Source organism: Manis javanica, chromosome 15 (assembly GCF_040802235.1).
Source record: "Manis javanica isolate MJ-LG chromosome 15, MJ_LKY, whole genome shotgun sequence".
In the NCBI taxonomy this organism is placed as follows: Eukaryota; Metazoa; Chordata; class Mammalia; order Pholidota; family Manidae; genus Manis; species Manis javanica.
The window spans coordinates 61,283,767-61,310,050 of NC_133170.1; the positions used below are offsets into that span (position 1 = coordinate 61,283,767).

The 26,284-nt window shown below is 40.8% G+C and overlaps 1 protein-coding gene across 1 annotated transcript; it reads right to left on the reverse strand.

Annotated features, from left to right (window-relative positions):
- On the reverse strand, positions 1-26,226 carry ZNF268 (zinc finger protein 268). The gene is given in 8 exon segments (XM_073222807.1): positions 1-2,590; positions 2,593-3,163; positions 3,165-5,403; positions 8,100-8,195; positions 8,462-8,588; positions 14,246-14,434; positions 25,838-25,913; positions 26,094-26,226. Coding segments are annotated over 7 exon segments (3,459 nt in total). The 5' UTR covers positions 25,871-25,913; positions 26,094-26,226; the 3' UTR covers positions 1-2,386.
- Between the last annotated feature and the right edge of the window lie 58 nt (positions 26,227-26,284).

Consider the following 26,284-nt stretch of genomic DNA (forward strand, 5'->3'; position numbering starts at 1 on the left):
GCCAACATCCAAAAGACAAATGACAAATGCTGGTGAGGATGCAGAGAAAGGGGAACCCTCCTAGACTGCTGGTGGGAATGCGAATTAGTTCAACCATTGTGGAAAGCAATATGGACGTTCCTCAAAAAACTAAAAATAGAAATACCACTTGACCCAGAAATTCTACTCCTAGGAATTTATCCAAAGAAAACAAGATCCCAGATTCAAAAAGACAGATGCACTCCTATGTTTATTGCAGCACTATATACAATAGCCAAGAAATGGAAGCAACCTAAATGCCCATCAGTAGATGAATGGATAAAGATGTGGTACATATACACAATGGAATATTATTCAGCCATAAGATGAAAACAAATCGTACCATTTGTAACAAAATGGATGGAGCTAGAGAATATTATGCTCAGTGAAATAAGCCAGGTAGACAGATAAGTACCAAATGATTTCACTCATTTGTGCAGTATAACAAAGCAAAACTGAAGGAACAAAACAGCAGCAGACTCACAGACTCCAAGGAGGGACCAGCAGTTACCAAAGGGGAGGGGTGGGGAAGAACTGGTGGGGAGGGAGGCAGAAGGGGATTGATGGGCATTATGATGTGTGTGGGGGTCACAGGGAACACATTGTAGCACAGAGAAGACAAGTAGTGACTCTGTGGCATCTTACTATGCTAATGGACAGTGACTGCAATGGGGTTTGGGGAGGATTTGAAAATATGGGTGAATGTAGTAACCACAATTATTGCTCATGTGAAACCTCCATTAAGATTGTATATCAATGATACCTTAATAAAAAAAAGCCATTGGGCAAAATATGTAAAAGATATGAACTGACAGTTCACAAATAGAAATGGCTCTTAAATGCTCACTTTTACTCACAATAAGACATATAAACTAGGAAAAAAAAGAATTTAGCCCATCTCATCAAAGTTGTCAAATTTATGTGTGTAGTATTGTTTGTAAAATTCCTTTCTTATTTTCCATCACCCTGACTGTGTAGCTACATGCAGATGTTTTAGTAGCATCACTTAAACATATTAAAGTGATACCATGTAGCACAAATAAAAGACAAGTGAACTAGAATGCTAAAATGAAAACTAAATCTATTCTGGGTAATCTGTATAGAGGGAAATAATTAATAATTAAAGCAAGATGCCACCAGAGAACAAAAGCTCAGCTTGCTTTTATACTTAAGGAGTCCACTAAAAGTTTAAAGTCCAGAGTACCTCATCCTACTTCGGTGATCATGCCAACTTCTTGGCAGGGCACTTTAGGTGATGTTCCCATCATAACTACATACAGTGTGATTCCCTTAAAGGAAATGAGGGTATAAACCAGGGAGCTACACAAACACATGAAATGTGCACTTTACTGATGTATATACAACTATAGAGGTAGCTGCCAGACTCACAACGGGTACAAAATAACAGAAAAGCTTTGTAGTATGAAGTATTGTAGTGTTGAAGTTTGTAGTATTTGACAAGTCATTTTAGTAACAAGTTATATTTGTTATAAAGAATGTTGCTATTCAGAATAGAAATCCCTGGAAATGGCATTGTATCTAATTTATCTGTCATATGTGGTATTCACAAGTAAAATACCAAACTTCACAAAAGTCACATAGTACAGAGAGGAAGATAACTTCTAAATATCCCTGTAGGTCTTATGATGTTTTTCTTCTTATCCTGATTATTACACTAATTTACACACTAAAAAACACTTCATATACTTTTGAACATCTCTATTATTAACATAATTATTTTCTACAGTTTCTTCCTAAAAGTTTGGAACATCTATAACATAACTTCCTTTAAAATAATTTGTAAGGGTCATTATTTTTCAAAATCAGTCAAAATTGTAGTAAAGGGAGCCTTCCTGCTAGGACATTTATAGATCTTCACTCACTTTTTTGCTAGAAGTGTGTCATTTCCAGATTAAGAATTTCCTAACTTATAGCGTGGTTTCTCCAAGAAATGAGCTTCTGATACTTAAAGTGTTTGAAATTTTGGTAATTCTGCACTTCATTGGTTTCATATTTTCTCTCATTAAAGTCTCAATGTTTAATAAACTATAAATTTCAAAGTGTATTCTGTATTTGCTTACTTGGTGGAATTTTCTCTGTATCATATTTTTAAAACCAACTTCCCAACATTCATTTCATTCACATGGCTCCTCACCTGTACAAACTTAAAAAAAAGTATGACTTGCTGCTGAAAACTTTCATGGAGTTCACTGAATTCACTGGGTTACTGTGTGCATTTACTTTTTTTAATATCTAAAAATAGCTTTCTGTGGATGCTCTTCCACATGCTGTGCATTCATGTTTCCACCCATTATGTGTTTTCTGGTATACAGTGAAATTTTTCCACTTATACAATTTCTTTTCTATATTAGTTTGCTATTTCCTGTGAATTGATTTTTGAGTTTCTCAGATTTAATTCATTAATACGTTTCTCATCAGCATGAATTCTCTGATGCATAATGAGCTGTGATTTCCAACAAAAGGCTTTCCCACATTCAGTGCATTTACAGGGTTTCTCTCCTGTATGAGTCCTCTGATGTGCACTGAGAATTGATTTCTGAGAGAAGGTTTTTTTCCACATTCATTGCATCCATAGGGTTTCTCCCCCGAATGTGTTCTCTGATGTACAATGAGCTGAGATTTCCTAATGAAAGCTTTTTCACAATCACTGCACTCATAGGGTTTCTCTCTCGTGTGCATTCTCTGATGTACAATGAGCCGTAATTTTCCACTGAAGGATTTCTCACATTGACTGCACTTATAAGGGTTTTCACCTGCATGAGTTCGCTCATGAACAATGAGTAGTGACTTCCAAATGAAGGCTTTCCCACATTTGTTACATTCATATGGTTTCTCTCCTGAATGAGTTCTCATGTGTATAATAAGATATGACTTGCTACTAAATGCTTTCCCACATTCACTGCACCCATAAGGCTTTTCCCCTGCATGAGTTCTCTGATGTGAGATGAGCTGATCTTTCCTATTAAAGGCCTTTCCACATTCATTGCATTCATAAGGGTTTTCCCCTGTATGAATCCTCTGATGTACAATGAGTTGTGAATTGAAACTAAAGGATTTCCCACATTCACTGCATTCATGGGGTTTGTCTCCTGTATGAGTCCTCATGTGTATAATGAGGTGACTTGCTCCTGAAGGCTTTGCCACATTCACTGCATCCATAGGGCTTCACTTCTGTGTGACTTCTCTGATGTACAATAAGCTGTGACTTCAAACTAAAGACTTTTCCACACTGATTACATCCATAGGGCTTTACCCCAGTGTGTGCTCCCTGATGTACAATGAGCTGTGACTTGAAAGTAAAGGCTTCCCCACATTCACTACAACCATAGTATTTCTCTCCTGTATGAGTTCTCTGATGTACAATAAGGTTTGACTTTGTATTAAAGGCTTTGCTACAATCACTACATTCAAATGGCTTCTCTCCTGTATGAGTTCTCTGATGTATAATGAGCTGTGACTTCAAACCAAAAGCTTTCCCACAGTCAATGTATTCATAGGGCTTCTCCCCTGCATGAGTTCTATGGTGTGAAATTAGCTGGTATTTCCTACTGAAGGCTTTCCCACATTCACAGCATTCATATGGGCTCTCTCCTGTGTGAATTCTTTGATGTATAATGAGTTGTGAATTGAAACAGAAAGTTTTCCTACATTCACTGCATTCATGGAGTTTCTCTCCTGTATGAGTTCTCATGTGTATAATGAGGTATGACTTGCTCCTGAAGGCTTTGCCACATTCACTGCATACATAGGGCTTCACTTCTGTGTGACTTCTCTGATGTACAATAAGCTGTGACTTCAAACTAAAGGCTTTTCCACACTGATTACATCCATAGGGCTTTACCCCAGTGTGTGCTCCCTGATGTACAATGAGCTGTGACTTGAAAGTAAAGGCTTCCCCACATTCACTACAACCATAGTATTTCTCTCCTGTATGAGTTCTCTGATGTACAATAAGGTTTGACTTTGTATTAAAGGCTTTGCTACAATCACTACATTCAAATGGCTTCTCTCCTGTATGAGTTCTCTGATGTATAATGAGCTGTGACTTCAAACCAAAAGCTTTCCCACAGTCACTGCATTCATAGGGCTTCTCCCCTGCATGAGTTCTGTGGTGTGAAATTAGCTGGTATTTCCTACTGAAGGCTTTCCCACATTCACAGCATTCATATGGGCTCTCTCCTGTGTGAATTCTTTGATGTATAATGAGTTGTGAATTGAAACTGAAAGTTTTCCTACATTCACTGCATTCATGGAGTTTCTCTCCTGTATGAGTTCTCATGTGTATAATGAGGTATGACTTGCTCCTGAAGGCTTTGCCACATTCACTGCATACATAAGATTTCACTCCTGTGTGACTTCTCTGATGTACAATGAGCTGTGACTTCAAACTAAAGGTTTTTCCACACTGAATGCAGCCATAGGGCTTTATTCCTGTGTGAATCCCATGATGTACAATAAGCTGTGACTTAAAAGTAAAGGCTTTTTCACATTCACTACAACTATAGGGTTTCTCCCCTGTATGGGTTCTTTGATGTACCATAAGATTTGACTTTGTATTAAAGGCTTTCTGACATTCACTGCATTCATAGGGTTTCTCTCCAGTATGAATTCTCTGATGAATAATCAGCTGTGATTTCAAAGCAAAAGCTTTTTCACATTCACTACACCCATAGGGTTTCTGTCCTGAATGAGTTCTCTGGTGTGAAATGAGGTGGTCTTGCCTACTAAAGACTTTTCCAAATTCACAGCATCCATAGGAGTTCTCACTTGTGTGAGTTCTCTGATGTATAACTAGCTGTGAATTGAAACTAACAGTTTTCCTACACTCACTGCATTCATGGAGTTTCTCTCCTGTATGAGATCTCTGATGTACAATGAGGTAGGACTTGCTGCTGAAGTCTTTCCCACATCCATTACATTTGTAGAATTTTTCTTCAGCATGAGTTTGCCGATGCCCTACAAAGTATGACTTGCGACTGGAGGCCTTCCCACAGTAATTGCATTCAAAAGGTTTTCCTCCCACATGCATTTGTTGGCCTATGAGTTGTGACTTCTTAACAGTTTTTCCAGATTCATTACTTTCAAAGTATTTTATTCCAATAACAGCTTGCTCAGATTTAGAATGGAAGAATGAATCCCTATGTGCATGAAACCCATTATATTTCTTTGCAGCATAATTACTATTGAAATCTGTACTGTATTTCAAAATCTTTCCATGTGTGCCACATTTATGAAGCTTTTGTCCTGAAGAAACATATTTTGTATTAAGACATAGTTTTCCAAATTCAGTGCATTCAAAGCCTTTTGCTAGCTTGCCTTTATTTTCCTGATGATGTTCCATATGATCGATTTCACAGTCTTTGTCTAAAAGTGAAAATAATCATGTTATAAATAATAACACGATCCCAGTATAGCGTAAAACTGCCTTTAAAATGTCACATCATGAAGTTATTCTTTTAGTTTCCAGTATCACCCAAACTCCTGAGAACTAGGGAAAACAAAGGATAACTAAAAATGAAGACAGGCATAGGAAACTGACAATGACATCTCTGACTTCCTTCATTTGATTTTCAAATAAATCTAATGCATTTCTGTTGAGCATTCTCTTTGCAACAATAATGGTACAAAATATTATAGATGGTATCTCAAAAGAAAGTTCAAAGATTTCAAGATATCAGAAAAGAATACCTAACTCCAAGAATAGAATATGGGAATTCTTCAGCTTAAGGATTAAACATGATTACTGGCTATGGTGCAAAAGCAGTCCCTGGGAACTAAATCTACACCAAAAGAATTGAGACTCTGAATCTACAGGAAAGCATTCTCCCCAAAGACCACCTTGAGTTTAGTCACAGAACACAAAAGAAAAGGAGATTACGCTCAGAGAGCAGAACCAAGGGCTCATGAGGCCACTGGCACAATCTGCCTGATCAGGCTATAGTGCACTGCAAACCAGTGACTTCCATGTGTTGTTCACTGTCACTGCTCTTCCCAAATGGGGATTCCTATTGTACCTACCCTGTACTTCTCTCTAACCCTCAATATTTGGTTGGTTGAATGTGGATAACTTATCTTTAATTATAGGTCACCAGACCTAAAGAACTACCACAAGATCTGACTGGGAAAAAGGATCCTAGATTTGCATGAATGTAGTATAAGAATGAAAATTGGAGTGGTGGAATATTTTTGAAGATGGATGGAGGGGAAGGATGGTGTTACTGGATGCTTCCTAGCCAAAGAGGTAGATGAAAGTGGACGGTGCTGCCTACCTAAGAGTTCTTCTGCCTTTTCCTAGGCTAGCATACCTGATTTTGTCCCACTCCCTTTCTTAAGGCTATGTGCTTCAGTTAGGGAAATGGGGACCCATTTCAATCCCTTCCCCCACCCCCAACCCCAGAAGGTAAAGCATGATTTATCTGAGCCAACAGTGATGGTCCCAATTCCCTTACTAGAGTCTTATTTACAAAGGTTATATGTTAAAAATCTATCCTACTGAACAGGGTAAGTCTGCTGAGGGTCCTGGGATAGGTTTCACTTCCTAAAAAATAATCATGTGGGAAGAAACAGTCTTCCTTATTCCACTGGCTGCTGGCATATCTGCAGGTGTTGGCTGGAACTGAATAGCCAGCAGATGACCATGAGGGAAGGTAACCTGAGGAAAATACATACTTAGAATGGCAGTGTACAGATAGACCTTTGGTGATTTAGAGTTAATCACTTAGTCAATCTTAGACTTGCCCCACTTGAGGATTTTTTGTGATGTCTGGTAATAATCACTTCTGGTTATTAAACAGGCCAATTTAGGATTAATAAAAAGTTGCAGCTGAACAGAGAAGATAAGTAGTGACTCTGTGGCATCTTACTACACTGATGGACAAAGACTACAATGGACATGGGGGGAACTTGATAATATGGGTAAATGTAGTAACCACTATGTTTTTCACATGAAACTTTCATAAGAGTGTATATCAATGATACCTTAATAAAAAAAAACTTATCTTTAAAAAAAGAAAGAAAAAAAAAGGTTGCAGCTGAAACAATCCTAATGATACAAAGGCTAACTGCTATCCTACTATGCTTGTGGCAGAATAAACAGATGCTTAAGGAAATCTACATGACATCAAGATGAGCTAATACAAAAAGAAATAAATGAATACATTTGGCTAAGTAGAACAATCAAGAAATGAGAGAATATTGGTCTTGTTCTGGGAGGGAATTGAGAAGATGGCGGCTTTAAAAACGAAAAGATTTCTTTTTAAAGGACCAGAATACTAACAAACTACAGCAAGACTAGTAAAAACTGCATCATATAAAGGAGATTTAAGCTGGCTCACCAGCACCAGAAAAAAAGAACTAAGAGCATAGCAGAACAATCAGAAAGGTAAGAAGAAAATATGTGGCAACGGAGTAGTGGGAGAGGTAATTCTAGGTCTTTAAAAAGAGACAAAAGAGTGACACATGCAGAAAAGATGCTTTATGGACCAATCAAACCCAGTACCAAAAGAAGGTGAAAAAGGGGTGGGGCTGTCAAATACCATTAGAGAAAAAAAAGACCTTAGATCTTCAGAATGCAAGTCTTTTAAAAGTTAAAATATACAAGGAAAGTGGTAACTATAAAAAAGACCCCTTTGGAGAGAAGAACAAGAGCAACCTGTAAAGCATACAGAGAAGTGTGTCATTGTGCAGTGTGAGAATGGGTTCAATGTGGTGTCACTAGAATAAGGGGGGGAGGGAATAAGGCTTTTTAGGGTAACTGATATGATCCAAGGATGCAGGAATGCACTTCAAAAGAGGACAGTGGAGACATTAAGTGATTAGCATGGAGAAACAAGGAAGGGGTAGAATCTCCTATAGGTTTCCAGAAGTAAGAAAGCTGGGACTGTGGTTGCTGAATATAAGTGTGAGGGATTTTACAATATACCTATTTAAAAAAGGAGGGTTATAAAAGTCACGCCCAGTAAAGCAAAGTAGAAAAGCTTGCTTAGAAAAAAGCACATCACATCCCCATTCACACCAGTTCTGAATAAAAAGGAAAGGATCTAAATGTCCTGACCACTCACCTGGATGACCTTCACTTGGCATGTGGGTCTGCATCATCCACAGCTCTTCTCCTTGTTCCAACTTGAAGATGATGTTGGGTTTGGTGTGTTGATACCCTGGGAATGGAAAATCAGAAAACCTGGACCAAAACTGCCAAAGATCCCACAGAATGAGCAAGATTCAGTTTAGAGGTGGCATGATGACTCTGCCCTTCTGCACTCTGGCAAAGATTGTTCAACTGTCATATTCTGACAAAGGAAAACTAAGAAAATCTGGCTTCTAAATGTGAGTCCAAAATCACTAAGTAATTTACAAAAGATCCCCAGCAACCCAGAAGGGGAAGCCTGGAGGTTACACACACTCCTTTCAGGGAGGTACTTACCTAGGGACACCAGGTTGCTATAGTTCTCCAACATCACACTCCTGTACAATTTCTTCTGAGCTCGGTCCAGCAGCTGCCACTCTTCCCGGGTAAAGTCCACAAACACATCCATGAATGACACTGATTCCTGAAATAGGATATTGCCATTCAATCTCAAATTACGTTACTGAGTTTGTGGCAAAAACAGGTACCCTAGGATGTCCTTTACATTCAACTTTGTATGTAAACTTTGAAAACAAAAATTTACTGAATACATCCTATCAACATGCATTAAATCAGTCAACTTTTCACACAACATTTGACAATACTAGGTACCAGGTATTCAACTAGGTGCAAGTGACATAAAAATGGATGAAACACAGTCTTACCCACAAGAAGTATTCAACACTGCAAAGGAAAGCAAAGTTAAAAACATGTAAATACTGATGGGAGTCAAAGAAACTAAGACAAAAGAACATGTAAAATACACCATGGGCACAAAGGAGGAAGCTAACAATCATACTTCAAAGTGTCAGGCTGAGTTCATGAAAGATTACTGCAGGAGTGACCACTAGAATAAAAAAAGCAAAGATGTAAGTGGTAGCAAGTTTCTGGGGCAAAAGATCTGAACATGGAGATATATGGATGGCATATATGCATATGAAAAGATGCTCAACATCATGTATCATTAGAAAATTGCAAATTAAAACAGTAAGATGCCATTACACACCTATTTGAATGGCCAAAAAGAATAAAACTGACAATATAAATTTGATTAAAGACATGAATTCAAACATTCAAGAAGCTCAAAAGACTCCAAAAGAGAACCCAGAGACCCACATAGAGACATAATCAAATTTTCTAAAGACAAAGTACACATCTTGAAAACATCAAAAGAGAAACAAAAAAGAAAACAGTAATACAGGAATTGAGGGACAAAAAGCTGTAAGGTATATAGAAAACAAATAGCAAAATGTTAGAAATAAGTCCCTCCCTACCAGTATTTACTTTATGTGTAACTGGATTTAACTCTCCAATCAAAAGACAGATTGGCAGGATAGATAAGAAAGCATGACCCAACTATATGCTGTCTGTAACATACTCGCTTTAGACCTAATGGCACAATCAGATGAAAGTGAAAGGATGGATAAAGATATTCCATATAAACAGTAACCAAAAGACAGCAGGGATGGCTAAACTAATACCAGGCACAACAGACTTCCAATCAAAACAGGTTACAAGAGACAAAGAATGTTAAGTATTATTAAAGTTTCAAAATTGAAAGAAGATATAACAATTACAGTTATATGCCTAAGAACAGATGATCAAAATATATGAAGCAAAACCTGACAGAACTGAAGGGAGAAATAGACAGTTTTATAATAACAGTTGGTGTATAGACAGTTTTATAATAACAGTTGGTGTAACTTCAAGGTACTACTCTCAATAATGGATTAACCAGACAGAATATATGTAAGGAAACAGACGACTTACACAAACCAACTAGATCTAACAGGCATATACAGAACACTTTACCCAACTACAATATACACATTCTTCTTAAGTGCAAATGGTCATTTTACAGGGTAGCCATATATTAAACCACAAATTAAGTCTTAATAGATTTTAAAGAATAAGTATCACACAAAAGTATCTTCTATTAGAAATCAATTATCAGAAGGGGAAAAAAATTGATAATTCACAGTTTGCATAAATTAAACATGCTTTTAAACAACCAATGAACCAAAGAAGAAACCAAATGGGAAATTAGTTAATACTCAGACATGAATGAAAGCAAAACACAATATATCAAAATTCATGGGATGCAACAAAAGCAGTACTGAGGGGTAAGCTTATAACTATAAACACATTTAGAAAAAAAAACAAGAAACATCTCAAATCAAAGCAAGCTCAAATCTAGTTTTACAACTTAAGGAATTAGAGAAAGAAGAACTAGATGCAAAGCTAGTTTAAAGAAGGAAATAAATATTAAATCAAAGGTAAGTGAAATTGTAAATTATAAAAATAACACAGAAAGTCAATGAAACCAAGGGTTGATTCTTTGAAAAGATTCACAAAACTGAAACAACCTTCAAGTAGATGCACTAAGGAAAAAAAAATCAAATTACTAAAATCAGAAATGAAAGTGGGGACATTAGTACTGATTCTACAGAAATTCAAAGGATTATTGGACAGTGCCACGAACAATTGCACACCATACAGTTGGATAAACTAGCTGAAATGCATACATTTCTAGAAACACAAATACTATCATGACTAAATCAAGAAGAAATAAAACATCTGAATAGACCTGAAACTAGTAAAGAGATTGAGTCAGTAATAAAAAATATCCCAAAAAAGAAAATTCCAGGACCTGATGGCTTCACTGGGGAATTTTATCAAATATTTAAAGAAACACTAACACCAATCTTTCTCAAACTTTTCCAAAAAACTGAAGAGGGAACACTTCCCAATTCATTCTTTACGGCCAGCAATACCCTGACACCAAAGCTAAAGACATGATGAGAAAACTTCAGACTAATATCACTTTATGAATATAGATGGAAAAATCCTCAACAAAATACTAGCCAATCAAAGTCAGTAGCACATTAAGTTCATATACCATGGCTGTAATAGAAACACTCAACATACTAGGACTACAATGAAAGTACCTCAACATTATAAAAGCCATACAGTAAAATCACAGCAAACATTACCAATAGTGACAGACTGAAAGTTTTTCCTCAGATCAGGAACAAGGATACTCACTTTCACCACTTCTATTCAACAGAGTACTAGAAGTTCTAGCCAGAGTAATTAGGCAAGAAAAAGAAAAAAAGGCATCCAAATAGGAAAGAAAGATGTAAAACTATCCCTGTTCACAGGCAATATACCCAATACATACAAAAACTTACAGGTTACACACATACACAAACCTGGTTAGAACAAATAAATTCAGCAAAGTAGAAGTTTACAATGTCAACACACAAAAAGCAGTTGCATTTCTATAGAAAGAAATGTTTTATCTGAAAATCAAATTATGAAAACAATTCCACTTATAATGGCATCAAAAAGAATAATATACATAAGAATTAATAACCATAGAGGTAAATTACTTGTAGAATGAAAACTAGAAAACTTTGCTGGGAGAAATTAAAGACATAAATAAATGGAAACATACCCTATGTTCATGGATTGGAACACTTACCATTAAAATATCAATACTAACCAAATTGATCTACATATTCAATGCAATCCCTACCAAAATTCCAATGACTGTTATTGCAGATACAGAAAAACCCATCCTAAAATTCACATGGAATCTCAAGGAATCTAAACCAATATAGCAAACAACAAAGCTGGAGGATTTATACTTCCTGATTTCAAAATTATAAAACTATAGTAATTAAAACAATGTGGTATTGAAATAAAGACCAACATATATACACCAATGTAATAGAAGAACTAGACCAAAAATAAACCGTAGCATAGTTAGTCAATTTTTGACAATGATGCCAAAACCATTCAATGAGGAGAAGAAAGTCTTCAACAAATGCTGCTGGAAAAACCGGATATCCACATGAAAAAAGGAGAAGTTGAATCCTTATCTAACACCATATGTAAAAATTCACTCAAAATCAATCAAAGACCTAAATGTAAGACCTAAAACTATATAAACTGTTATTAAGAAAACATAGAGAAAAAAAATAAAACAGAGCAAAAGCTTTATGATGTTGGCTTTGGCAATGATTTCTTGGGTATGGCACAAAAGGCATACGCAACAGAAGAAAAATAATTGACCAACTGGACTTCATGAAAATTTAAACATTTTTTTACACCAAAACACAATATCAACATATTAAAAAAGCAACTCAAAGATAAGAAAAAATATTTTGAAGGTATGCATCTTTTAAGGGATTAATATCCAGAATATATGGAGAACTAAAACTCAACACAAAAAACCTAATTCAAAAATGGGCAAAGGACTTGAGTAGACATTTCTCCAAAGACAACATACAAACAGCCCATAAGCACAAAAAAAAGATATTCAACATCACTAATCATTGGGGAGATGAAAATCAAAACTATGAGATACCTCCTCACACCGATTAACATGGCTATCAAAAAAATAAAAAATAACAAGGGTTGGACAGGATATGGAATAACTGGAACAGTTGTGTACTGTTGGTAAGACTATTAAATGGTGTAGAACTATGGAAAACAATATGGTGGTTCCACAAAATGTTAAACATAGATTTACCGTATGGTCCAGTAACTCCACTTCTGGGTATATACCCAAAGAGACTGAACAGAGTCTTAAAAGAGATATCTGTACCTCCATGTTCATAACAGCATTATTCCTAATTGCTAAAAGGTGGAAGCAATTCAAGTGTCCATCACTGAATTAATGGATATTCAAGCAATGGAATATTATTCAGCTTTAAAAAGGAAGGAAATTCTGCAGTGTGTTACAATATGGATGAACCTTGTAGACATAATATCAAGTGAAATAAGCCAGTCACATAAGACTACTACTGTATGATTCCATTTATATGTGCTATCTAGAGTGGTCAAATTCATAGACACAGAAAGTAGAATGGTGGTTGCAAGGGGCTGTGGGGAGGGGGGAATGGGGAGTTACTGTAGAGTGTCAGTTGTAGAGGATGCAAAGAGTTGTGGAGATGCATGGTGGTGATGGTCACACAATTGGAATGTATGTAACACCAGTGAATTGTTCACTTAAAAATGTCAAAGATGATAAAACAAAATATGTGCAGGATCTGTATGCTCCAAATTATAAAAAACTGGTTTTAAAAAATAATCACAAATATCTTTTAAAAAATGGAAAGATACACTGCGTTCATGGATTGGAAAACTTAGTATTAAGATGTAAGTTCAATTTGATTCACAAAATCACTGTAATTCTAATTAAAATCCTGGCGAGCTTTTTGTAGCTGTCCACAGCTCTTTCTTCTATGATTAATATGGAAAGGCAAAGAAACAAAATAGCCAAAACAATTCTGAAGAACAAAGGTGGAGCACCCCTACTTGCCCATTTTAAGACTTCCTATAAAATCGATGTAGTGTGATGCTATGAAAGATCAGATAGAAAGATCAGTGGAACACACAGGACAGCCTAAAAACAGGCCCAAACACTGTCTTTTTTTTTTTAAACAAAGACACAAAGGCATTTTAATGGAGAAAAGGTAATCTTTCCACAAATGATGCTGGAACACTTGCACATCCATAGACACAAAAAATGAGCCTTGACACATATCCAGTGCCCTATGCACAAAAATTAACTAAAAATAGGTCATGGACTTAAATGTGAAAGCTCAAATTATAGATGTTCAAGAGAAAAATAAAGGAAAAATGTGTGTATTCTGCTTTGGGTGATGAGATTTTCAATATAATACCAAAAGTACAACCCATTTTTAAAAATTCAAATTGAGAAAAAGGATACAATGGAACCAAGTACTTAATGAAAAATATAAGCAATATGGCAAGATCCATATGTGCATAAACCATTAACAGAAATTAAAAATACATACACAGCAATAATAATGCACACTTTGTAAACACACAAAAAATAACTTTGGGGGGTGGTTAAGGAGATGGAAATAAAATATGGGGAAAACAAGAAGTATGTCAGTAAAAGTGGATAGGGACCTTACACAAATCAGTAATGATAAAAGGCCATGAACTGAGGAATGATTAACTTAACCCTTTGACCGCACCCCTCTCCCCACCAAACAAACAAAAATTACTAAAGAAAAGAAGTGGGAAAATAAACAAGCAACTCACTCGGGACTTTGTGGTTTTCAGCTGTTCTTGGGAAATAAACAGCCACTCTAGAACTTGACTTTTAGGTCTCTGCCTGGGTCCTCCAATGAGAGGCCTCTGGTCAAGAGTCCCTTGACCCAGGATGGATTCCTGACCTTGCAGCTTCCTGATCCTGTGGCATGAGCTGTCTGGTTCTTGGAGAGGTGGGACCTGTAGACTCAAGAGCAAACTCACTTAAGCAGGTGTATTTCTTCTGGCCCCTCTTGGTCTCTCTTAATGGTGAACGTGCTCACCTGAGGCCAGGCTGGGTGGTCAATTCCACTGAGGGCAGAAGCAAGATAAAATGCAAATGGGGGCCCCAGCACTATGATGACAGTCTCCCACTAAGGCTTTGCATAGGTCCCCAGGAACCCTGAAAGTGCAAAATGACCCTGAAATTTTTACACAACTTAGGGCAGCCAACCTACCTAACATGATGCCAGAAGCTAAGGAGTAGACAACTGTTTTAGCCAAGGTGTACATAAGTAATAGATTTTCAACAAAACAGGTTATGTTTCAGAGTTTCTTCTCTCATTATACAGATGTCCATAGACAATTCACTTAATCTCTCTCACTGAGTCTTAATTTTCGTGGTTGTTGAAACATGGAGAATAGGCTGAGATCAAAGTAGCAGTCTAGTTTTTAAATCTCCCAAAACTCCAAGTGAAAACAAAAGACATCCACCAAAGTTGTAAAAGAAAAAGCCCAAAGACATCTATAACAGACAGACAAAACCTAGATGACAGGATCTCCTCACAAACCTCTGGCAATGGGCCATTCCAGCAGAGGAAGTGAGCGAAATGAGAAAAGATTCTGATAGGCTACACACTGCAATTCTCCAGTCACCAGGAGACGTGTGCCCCCAACCAGAGAGCACTTCCTCCGAATGGGATCTGAGTGATGCCTCACAGGCTCAAAGCTGAAGTGACTAAAAAAAAAAATTCCTAAAGGCACTACGTGACCTAACAGGACTGTGGCCATCTAAGGACAGGAGGATCTAAGAAAAAACTGGCAAATAGTCCTTTTGGAAGCACAGACCTTTGCTCTGAGGGAAAGCTAATGGAAACACATCAAATTGATGAGCAGTGGAAGGACCAAGGGAGAGAGCAAGCAGGAACACTGAATGAGAAGGAGAAGGGAGGAGAGGCTATTCGATCAGAAGAGGGAATTTTAACAACAAAATACAAGACGTAAATGTGCAAGAAACACACTAGCGAGGCATGTAAAGCCCTACAACACATAGGACTAAAAGCAGAAAAAGAGGCTTCCTGAAAAGGCTCATTGCTGAGTCAGCACACACAGTTGTATGTGTGTGTTTGCTTCTATTTCCAAAAGAAATCAATGAGAAGATGAACTAGAAACTGTAAAAATGGTTACTTCTTGGGGAGGAAAAAAACAGGACAGAAGGGATGGACACAAGGCTTGTCTGAATGCACCATTACACAATTTTTCTACTTTTGAATATGTAAATATTTTCCATGATCAAAAAAGGAGGGAGAGCAACCCATAAAGGTAAAAATAAATATCAAAACAAATATATTTATTAATGGAAACATAACTACACAAATAATTTTTCTGACCTTAATGACATGGTATTAGCTTGTGTTGTTTGTATCAAATGATTTATGAAGATACACAGAACCATTTGGTATGCTTGTTAATAGTGACATATACTGTTATTTTAAAACCATTTTATGTATAGTGTAGGATATGACAGTTATGTTACTGTTGTTAGGAACCAAGGCATCTAGCATATGACAAAAAGATGCAAGAGTAAGGTTTTTTAACCCTCACACATTGTTGTTGGGAATGTAAGATGGAGCAACGATTTTGGAAGCAATTTGGCATTTCCTGAAAATGTCAAACACAGAATCACTGTGTTACCCAGCAATTCCATCCCTGCGTACCTGCCCAAGAGAATCAAAAGCATATGTTCATACACTCATACACAAATGTTTGTAACAGCTTTATTCATAATAGCCAAAGAGTGGAGACAACTCAAATGTCTACCCATGGATGAATGGATAAACAAAATGTGGTATTTCTATACAAAGCCATGTTATTCAGCCATGAAAAGGAATGAAGTACTGATAAATGCTACTACACAGATGACCTCTCATAGTGTAAACACCTGACAGCTTTTTAAAAACTAAAATGTAAGTGCCTGACATTATAAGCTTTGAATTGCCAAGCATCCATTTCAAAGACTTCCATCCTGGATACACAAGGACTATTTGCCAGTTTTTTCTTAGATCCTCCTGTCCTTAGATGGCCACAGCTAAACAACTAGGTATAGAGCCAGGCTACCAGGCCCAAGAAGTCCTCCTTAGAAAGCCCTAGGTGACCAAATAACTGCTCCCTTGACTGACCACTTGCTTTTCCCTTCCTGGGCTTTATTCCCACAGCTCTATTTTAAATTCACCAATACAGAGTTAACCTGAGAAACCCAAGGCACCCCATCCTTTCAGGTACCTAAAGAGTTCTAGCTGATGAAGACATGTTCTAGAGGGAAATTCTATAAATTGTTCACAAAAAAAATCTCAGCTAAAAAGAATGATAGCAATAGAAAAGCACCACTTTGTAAATGCTTATGAAATAATAGGCTGAGGGGGAGATCATTAATGGATGAACCTGCTGGAAAAGGCTGATGGGAAACTTTACAACTCTACCATGTTACCCTCTGAACCTGTCAATCACTCTTTGCAGCACCTAAAGTGACCCAACCAGACATATGCTTCCTGAGGTGACAAAAAAAAAGAATTGTGAAGTATTTTTGCCCAAAACGGAGATGAGTATGAAGGAGCTTAAAGCTAAATTAGTTTACTGGAAATACTGGTAATGGGCAACAAGTTAAATGCTACCACAAGGAAACAGAGATAAATCTAAAATGTGGGATATTCTATAGGACAAAGGGCTCAGCATCTTTAGAAAATGAGTTGGGGAAAAACAGAAAGGATGGGTTACTCTGGATTAAAAGAGACTTCAAGTATGTAACAATAAGAAATGTGCACCTTGCTGGAATTTTGATTTGAATTTGCCAATGTTTAAAAAATAAACAGAAATTTGAATATTGGATAGGTAATACAAAGGAAATATTTTGTTAAGTGAGATGGTGGCATTGTAGTTATGTAAGAAAATGCCTGTCTCTTAATGAATGAGGTGTGCAGGGTAAAAGGGTATGAGGACTGAATCTGCTTTAAAATGCTTCTGTTAAAATAAAGGAAAGGAAACGTGGCAAAATTTTCATAAATTTTGAAAGTGGGTAGTGAGTAGATGAGATTTCATTTTATATCCCTTCACTTTTCTGTGTATTTGAAAATATTCATAATAAAAATTTTTGTAGAAAAAATGGAGTGACATATATGATAAGGTTGGGGGGATTTCGATAATGAATGAATACTGTCTAGGTCAGCAATTTAAATTACAGAACATTACAATCAAGATCCACCGACTCTATTTTGGTGTAAGGTAACAGACCAAGCACTGATGAGAATGGTTTCCTTCAATCCTCACAACTCTCCTAGGCAGTGGTTAGTAAATTCAGATTTGGAGAGATTAAGAAACTTACTCTATAACCTAGAGTTGAGGTCTGAACATGCCTTTGAACTCTGAAGAGACAGCATGTCCAGGAATGGCTGGCTTGGGTGTTTGAACCAAGCCTTGTGTTGAAAACAACCAAAGATGCCGGTTATAGAATTTTTTTAACTCTTCTCAAAAGAGCTGACAATATAGTACCCAAGTAATCAAGCTAAAATATAAGATATACTGGGACCTCAGAGAAGAAAAGCATGTAAGCTACTTTCCTTTTTTGAAGTATAGGTTCTATATGATCTCATATTGGTTTCAAGTATACAACACAGTGGTTCAACAGTTACCCTATTATTAAATCCTCACCCCCACTAGTGCAATTACTATCTGTCAACATAGGAGGATGTTACAGAATCACTGCACTTCCAGCTCCATGACCAACTTATATTACAATTGAGAACTTTTGTTCCTTTTTATCCCCCTCACCCTCTCCTCCAACCCATCCCAACCCCTCCCCCATGGTAATCATGAGCCACTTCTCAGTGTCTGCAAGTCTGCATGTGAGCTACTTTTTGAAAATCTTTCTGAGCACCTAGGAATGGAGATTCAATGTAACTGATTTTGTAACAACACATTTAAGGGGAGTGTCAACAGTAAAGGTAGTTAAAAGCAGGTGAAAAAAAACAAAACCTGCCAGTAACTGCCCAGCACCCTCACAGGGAAGAACAGGGACCTAGTGACTCACAGGCCTCAGTGAAATGTCACTTCCAAACCTCACCTCCCTTTGCTGTGAATTCAAACTCAACAAATAGCAATGGCTGTTTCCACCCTGCACTTTCTTCCACCTGCTCTTCCCAAGGCTGGCCTGCTTTTGTAACTCAGACCTTGGCCTTAAACATCACCTCCTCAGTGGAGCCTCTCTCAAGCACACAATCTTTCACAGTAACTAATTTTAACTGCGTATAACACAACTCTGATGTTTTCTTTTTACCTGTGATAAGATTCTTCATTTGCTTGTCATCTGCCTCCCTTCACAAGAATGCAAACTACGCAAAAGCAAGGATTTTGTCAGTCCTGATCACCACAACATGCCCAAGACCTAGAAGGCGGCCTGACACATGGTGGGTGCTCCATAGTATGTGGACAATGAAACAATGGGTGAATGTTTCAAAAACAAAGTGTATGGTTTGTGTCTACCAGGATGTTCTTTACCTTGAGTATGTACTCTGTTGTGTTAAGACTGAGAGCCACCAGTCTGACTGCATGGGTTTGGAATCTGTCTTCCGCTACCCATATGTGGTGTGATCTTGGTAGGTCACTGTACTTCTTTTTGTTGCACTTTCATCACCTTTAAGCAGGGCTAACATGAATGCCTTCCTCATGAGGTCTCGATGAAGATTAAATTTTCATTTTAAAGTGCTTAGACCCATGCTGGGACACAGTAACCGCTATATAAATGCTGACTAGCAATACTGAATTGTAAAGCTTTCTTTATATAAGTCCTCTGCATTTCTTAGGTTTGTAGTAATTTTACCTATTTTACAGTTATTGTAGATAGAATTTCTTTCACTATCTTTTCTAAATAGATACTATTTATTGTGGGACCCCTGCCTCCATTTTATTCTGTGTCCTCCATCTTGAGTAAGAAGTTTCCCCGCTCAGGCCACGCCCATTCCCATGGAAACCATGCCCAGCAACCTGTGCAACAAGACCCTGACCCTCCTCAGCCAATCAGCTAAGGTCACAATAAACCACCCCCCTTGGAAAGCCCCTAACTGTTCCAAAAGTATAAAAGCAAAAAGGGAACTTTGTTCAGGGTCTCAGACCGAGTCCTGTGTTCTGATGGGCCACTGAGACCCTAGTTTGAACTAGCAATAAAGACCTGTTTTGCTCTTGCATCCCGCGACTGAGCCTGGTGACTGCAGCTCCACACGGGGGACTCAATGAAACGGGGCACAACATTTGGGGGCTCATCCGGGATCCCCGTGAGGAGCAGCAGCCCCAGCCACCGAGTAAGGTCTTTATTAAATCTGGAAGTGACTAGTCACGCCAGCCGCAGGCCAGCTGGAATAGAGGAGGCAGAAGTCCTAGCAGGATCTGCCTCCATCTGGTACAGGGCAACGTAAGACCGGGGCCGGCAGACGCGCTGGGAGGCTGCTGCAGGCTCAGGACCTTAGCGAACAGTTAGTTCATGGGTCTCTGGGGGCAGAAGTCCTAGCAGGATCTGCCTCCGTCTGGTACAGGGCAATGTAAGACCGGGGCCAGCGGATGCGCTGGGAGGCTGTTGCAGGCTCAGGACCATAGCGAATGGTCCTGGGTCTCTGGGGTCAGTCTTCTCTAGAGAGAAGACTAACTGAAAGATATTTCTGTCAGACTTCTGGGAGAATTTGTTTTTTGGTTGGTTTTGTTAGTCTTATTGTCCTGATTTGTGTTGTTATTATTTACTTCTGTTAGTCATATTGTCCTGTTTTGTGTTGTCATTGTTGTCTGGCCAGTTCTGACTTTTTCCCTCTATCACTCTTACTCTCACAGCCATCATCCAACTATGGGGCAAGGGCAATCTTCGCCACTAACCCTCATGACTGACCATTTTCTGATTTCAGAACCGAGGCTCGTAATCTTAGTTTGGAAGTCTGGAAGAGCAAACTCATAACCTTTTGTTCCGCAGAATGGCCCGCCTTCGGTGTGGCATGGCCCCCAGAGGTATCTTTCGCCCTCTCTGTGATTCAGGCGGTTCGAGACAGAGTCATGGACCCAGGGCCCAGAGGCCACCCTGACCAGGCCCCCTACATACTCACCTGGCAGTACCTTGTTAAGAATCCCCCTTGCTGGCTAAACCTTTTCTCTTTCCACCCACTCCCATGGCACCTACCGCCCCCCCCCCCCGGGGCTGCCACCCCCAGCAGTCCAAACCATGATAGCAACCACCTCGGATGACAAGAAGTCGACAGGCTTCAAGGTCCTCTCAGAGTCGCCCCACTATCCTAGTGCTCTTGATTTGGAGGCCGAAGCAGTCCAACCCACTGCGCCAGCGTTACTGCCTCTCCCTCCCCCATATCCACAGGCTGGCAGTCCAACTCTGGAGGACCCTGAACCCAATCGGGCCCTCCCCACCCAGGGACAGCTACCAGGGGTAGACCCCAGACTAGCTAATCCTCTGCCTCCATGGACATGGATTCGGATGACTCCAACGTCCAAGCCCTTCTGGTCCGAGCAATCAGGCTCCGGAGGCCCAATGGGGGTCGTAACTATCAATACTGGCCTTTCTCCTCTAGTGATCTCTATAATTGGAAAACACAAAATGCGCCCCCACCCTTTTTTTTTTCCCCAAGAAACCCCAGGGTCTTATTGACCTAGTAGAATCTATCCTCTTTACCCATAGTCCTACTTGGGAGGACCGCCAGCAGCTCCTCAAGCTACTTTTCACCACAGAGGAAAGGGAGAGGATCTTGACAGAGGCTCGCAAACTGGTGCCAGGCATAGACGGCTGACCCACCATACAGCCTCACCTCATCGATGAAGGATTCCCCTTAACGTGCCCCAACTGGGATTTCAAAATGGCAGAAGGTAGGGAGTGTCTCTGAATCTACCGGCAGACTCTGATGGCCAGTCTCTGGGCGGCCGCCAGGAAGCCCACTAATTTGGCCAAGGTAAATTCTGTTAGACAGGAGCCCCATGAGAGCCCTGCTGCTTTCCATGAAAGGATAATGGAAGCATTTAGACAATACACTCCCCTAGACCCTTCAACAGATGAGACAAGGGCCGTCTTAGTCTTAGCTTTTGTTAACCAGGCCACCCCTGATATCAGGAGAAAACTACAGAAGATAGATGGACTCGGGGAGCAGACTATACAAGACCTACTCCAAATAGCAGAGAGGGTCTACAACAACCAAGAAACCCCCGAAGAAAGAGAGGACAGGATCCAGATGGAAGAGAGGAAAGTTAGGGCAGAAGAAAACCGAAAAAATCAAAAGGAACTAGCCCGCATTTTCCACTTGGGGGCCCAGGATGGCCGTCCGCCCTGAGGCTCCTCGGGCCCCTTAAAGGGAGAGAGACAGGAGAAAGGAAGAGGGGTTTACTCCTCACCTGCCCAGGAAATGGCAGCTTATTTTGGAATAGAGAAAAAGTGGGGCCTTTTCCCGGAAAACTAGGACCCACCCAGTGTGCCTACTGCAAAGAAATGGGGCACTGGAAGAATGAGTGCCCTCGCCGGCATCGTCCTCACACCCCACGCAAAGGGCAAAAAACCCGATGAGGCCCCTAGACATCAGGTGATGTATGCAGGAGAAGACAGCAACTGAGGGGGTCGGGACTCGAGCCCCCTCCCTGAGTCTTGGGTAACTCTACAGATTGAGGGGGAACCAATGCATTTTATGGTGGACACCGGGGCTCAACACTCTGTCACAACTCGGAGTGCTGGACCCATTTCCTCCCAGAAGAGCTGGGTATAGGGGGCCACGGGCACTAAGTGCTATCCATGAACTACCCGCCGAGAAGTTAAGTTGGGGTCCTGCTGGCTGCTGTACGTGAACCCCGGGTGGTAACGGCAGTCCACATCCTGGGGCACCAAAAGGGAGGCAGCCCAGAGGCCTTAGGCAACCACAGGGCTGATGAGGATGCCCGACAAGCCGCGACATCTCAAGTCTTCGGGCTACAGTTGCATCAAATACCACCGCCAGGTATGGGGACCCTTCCCCTCACCCCAGAGTACTCCTCCTCAGATATGCAGTGGGTCAAGAGATAGCCCGGGATAGAGAAAATGGACTCCAGATGGTACTGAGACCAAGACGGATGGCTAATATTACCTGAGGCCTTGGGGAACCAGATACTAACTAATTTGCACTCCTCTACCCACCTGGGTGAGAAGAAGACTCGAGTGCTCTTAGAAAAAGCCAAGATCCGGATCCCGGGGGCCAAGGCCCACATACAGGCTCTCTTGAGATCATGTACTGCATGCCAGGTAATGCAACCGGACCGAGTTAAAGGGACACACACAGGACTTCGCCTTCGGGGCCACGCACCAGGGCAACATTGGGAAGTGGACTTCACCGAGGTGAGACCTGGCCGATATGGGTACCGGTACCTGCTAGTGTTAGTAGTTACCTTTTCCGGGTAGGTGGAGGCATTCCCCACCACAAGAGAAATAGCACTAGTAGTGGGTAAGAAATTACTGGAAGAGATCATGCCTAGCTATGGCCTGCCCTCGACTATAGGATCAGACAATGGACCAGCATTCTCCGCAGAGGCTATACAGAGGGTGGCTGCCCACATGGGGGTAGATTGGAAATTGCATTGTGAGTACAACCCCCAGAGTTCAGGACAGATAGAGAGGATGAATCAGACCTTAAAGGAGACCCTTACTAAATTGGCACTAGAGACTGGCAGAGATTGGGTGACCCTCCTTCCCTTTGCCCTGTTCCGGGCTCGGAACACGCCTTATCAGTTAGGATTGACCCCTTTTGAGATCATGTTCGGGGTCCCCCCTCCTATCTTACCCCACTCAGCCCCAACTCCTGAATCCCTGGGACCCCCGGCCCTTCAGGAGGCCTTAAAGAGGCTGCAAGAAGTACACCGAGAGGTATGGCCCCTCTTATGAGCTATTGAGGGGAGACCCACCCACCAGGAAGCACAACATGACATTGAACCAGGGGAAGAAGTGTGGATGAAACATAACTGTTCCAAAACTTTAGAACCTAGGTGGAAAGGGCCTTATGTTGTACTCCTTACTACCCCTACAGCCCTTAAGGTAGACGGCATTGGGCTGTAGATCCATTACTCGCTTGTCCAGTGAGCCAACCCAGAGAACACACCCGCACCTGCTGGGGAACAGTGGACAGTGAAAATGCACCCGCAGAACCCCCTTAAGCTGAAGCTGCATCACCACCAATGTCACCAACTGAATGTAGACCCATAGTGGGACAAGAATGCCCAGGCACAAAAAAAAAGGGGGGGAATGTGGAACCCCTGCCTCCATTTTGTGCCCTCCATATTGAATAACTATGTCCCCTACATGACCCCTGCCTCCATTTTATTCTGTGTCCTCCATCTTGAGTAAGAAGTTTCCCGCTCAGGCCACGCCCATTCCCACGGAAACCATGCCCAGCAACCTGTGCAACAAGACCCTGACCCTCCTCAGCCAATCAGTTAAGGTCACAATAAACCACCCCCCTTGGAAAGCCCCTAACTGTTCCAAAAGTATAAAAGCAAAAAAGGGAACTTTGTTCAAGGTCTCAGACCGAGTCCTGTGTTCTGATGGGCCACTGAGACCCTAGTTCGAACTAGCAATAAAGACCTGTTTTGCTCTTGCATCTCGCGACTGAGTCTGGTGACTGCGGCTCCACATGGGGGACTCAAGGAAACAGGGCACAACATTTATAACTAGTATATCCATTGATTTTTTGACGGATTTTGTACCAAGGTACCTTTAGATTTTCCTGAGTCTCTCACTCTCTTCCCGTCACAGCAGAGCACCGCAATTAAGCCTGCATCACTGTCCTACTGCCTCATTCCCATTTCTACAGTCAACCACTGTTCCCACTACTCCACTCCTTTTCTTTCCTCTCCTGCCCAGCATACATACGTGCTCACATTCTGCTCTGGAAATATTACCAGCAACATCCACCACTTACCACTAAATCCAATTTAAACTTTTACAACCTAATGTTACTTGACCTTCCTGGGGTATATCACATGGCAACCATTTCTGAGGACCTTTTTTTCCTTCAACTTGAAACACAAATCTTTTTCTCTCATCTCTACTGGGCTCCATCTCAATCTCCAGCCCCTTCTCCACTGCCTTCCCTTGTCAATTCCCTGAGCACTCTCCTCCATCCTCTTCTCACAGTATACACTCTTCTTAAGCTAATTTGGCCACACCTAATCAGTGTAACCAGTCTAGACCCTTCTCATGAGACACATACCTACCCACTTACCCACTAGCACCATATGAAACAGAAATCTCCACACCCTCAGTAATAATTCTGATAGTCTTCCCTGACTCAGTGAATGGTACCCAATGCAGGTCCACAGAGAACTCCAGCAGTCATCCCTGGCTCCTCTGGCTCCCTCACCATCAGCACCCAACTAGTTATCAAATCCAGTTGCTTCTGCCTCTTTACCATCTCTTTCCTCAAAACCAGTAGTTTACTGAAACCCTTGACTTCTCTTGCCTACTGCAGACTGTTCCAACCAAAATTCCTCTGGGGAAACACTTCAACAAGTCTCTCTTCCCTAGAGGATAAAATCTAAATGTTTAATGTGATTCTCAAATCCCTCTGTAATCTGGTCTCTAGCATGGCTCTGGCCTCATTTCTTAGCATACACTCCACCACCACCACCACCACCACCACCTACAAACCCCTAACCCTAAAGTGTTCGAAGTTCACCAACATACTAGGCCATTTCAAGCTCCTCAAAATGTGCAACTTGCTTCCTTTTTCTAGGCTGAACTTCAGTCCCTTGTTCACCTTATCTATCTTTCAAACCTCAGTGTAAACATCTCTTATTAAAATCTCTGCAGAATTTCTTTAAGAGTCCTTACTTCCAAAACTGATTCTTTGTTGTCTGTCCTCAGAGTGCCTACTGTCGTTGCACCTATACCTTTCTTGTCCACCATCCCACCAAACCACTGCTCTTCCAAGGCAGGGACCATATACAACTTATCTTTGCACTATTAGAATCTGCTTCAGGGTCCAGAAAACAAAAGAAATGAAACCGTTGATAGGCGAATAAACAATAGTTTCCCAAATGCGGCCCAAAGACCTTACACATAGAAAACGAGTAAATGTGTTGAAAAAATGGGTGATTACCTCTTGTTTAACTCAAAGTTCGGGGTACAAAATTGTCATAAAACAAAGAAGGAGCAAATTAAAAGTCTGATGAAAAGACACATACCTGAAGGATCTAATATCTGCTACAGGGGTACTACTGGCTTGGAAGAGAGGTGGAGAGGGAGCTCACCGCCAGCTCTGACTGTGGAAGACATGGAATGTGTGTACACGCCAGCATTCAGGGACGACTTAACAGGAGAGAAAAAACCCTACTCACCCAGATAGCAGCTGTCCGAACCCTGGTGGCCATTCCCACGGTCAATTTTGAGCGCCCCCCGGGGGTGGCAGGACTGCTGGAGAAGACAGAACCGTGAGGTAAGCGGTCTTCCCTCGGCTCCCAACCGTGAACAGAGAAGACCTTCCTGGCCCCACAGAGGGAGAGCCCGAGGACCCCGCACCCTCCCTTCCCGCAGCCGAGACGCTTTCCCTCACGCAGCCACGGGGTTCCCCACGTCCGTCTCCCACCAACATACACGCGATGGGGTCAGAACACCGTTCCTGGTCTGGGCAGTAAGGAGTGAGACAGACGAGCCTACGTATGGTCCCGCCACCTGAAACGGGGAGAATTCGGGGCGCGTGGCTCCAACTCCTGAATGGACAGCAGAGGGATAAAGAAAGACTGTCTCCACCTCCCGGATCAGCAGCCAGATCTGTACCGTCCTCG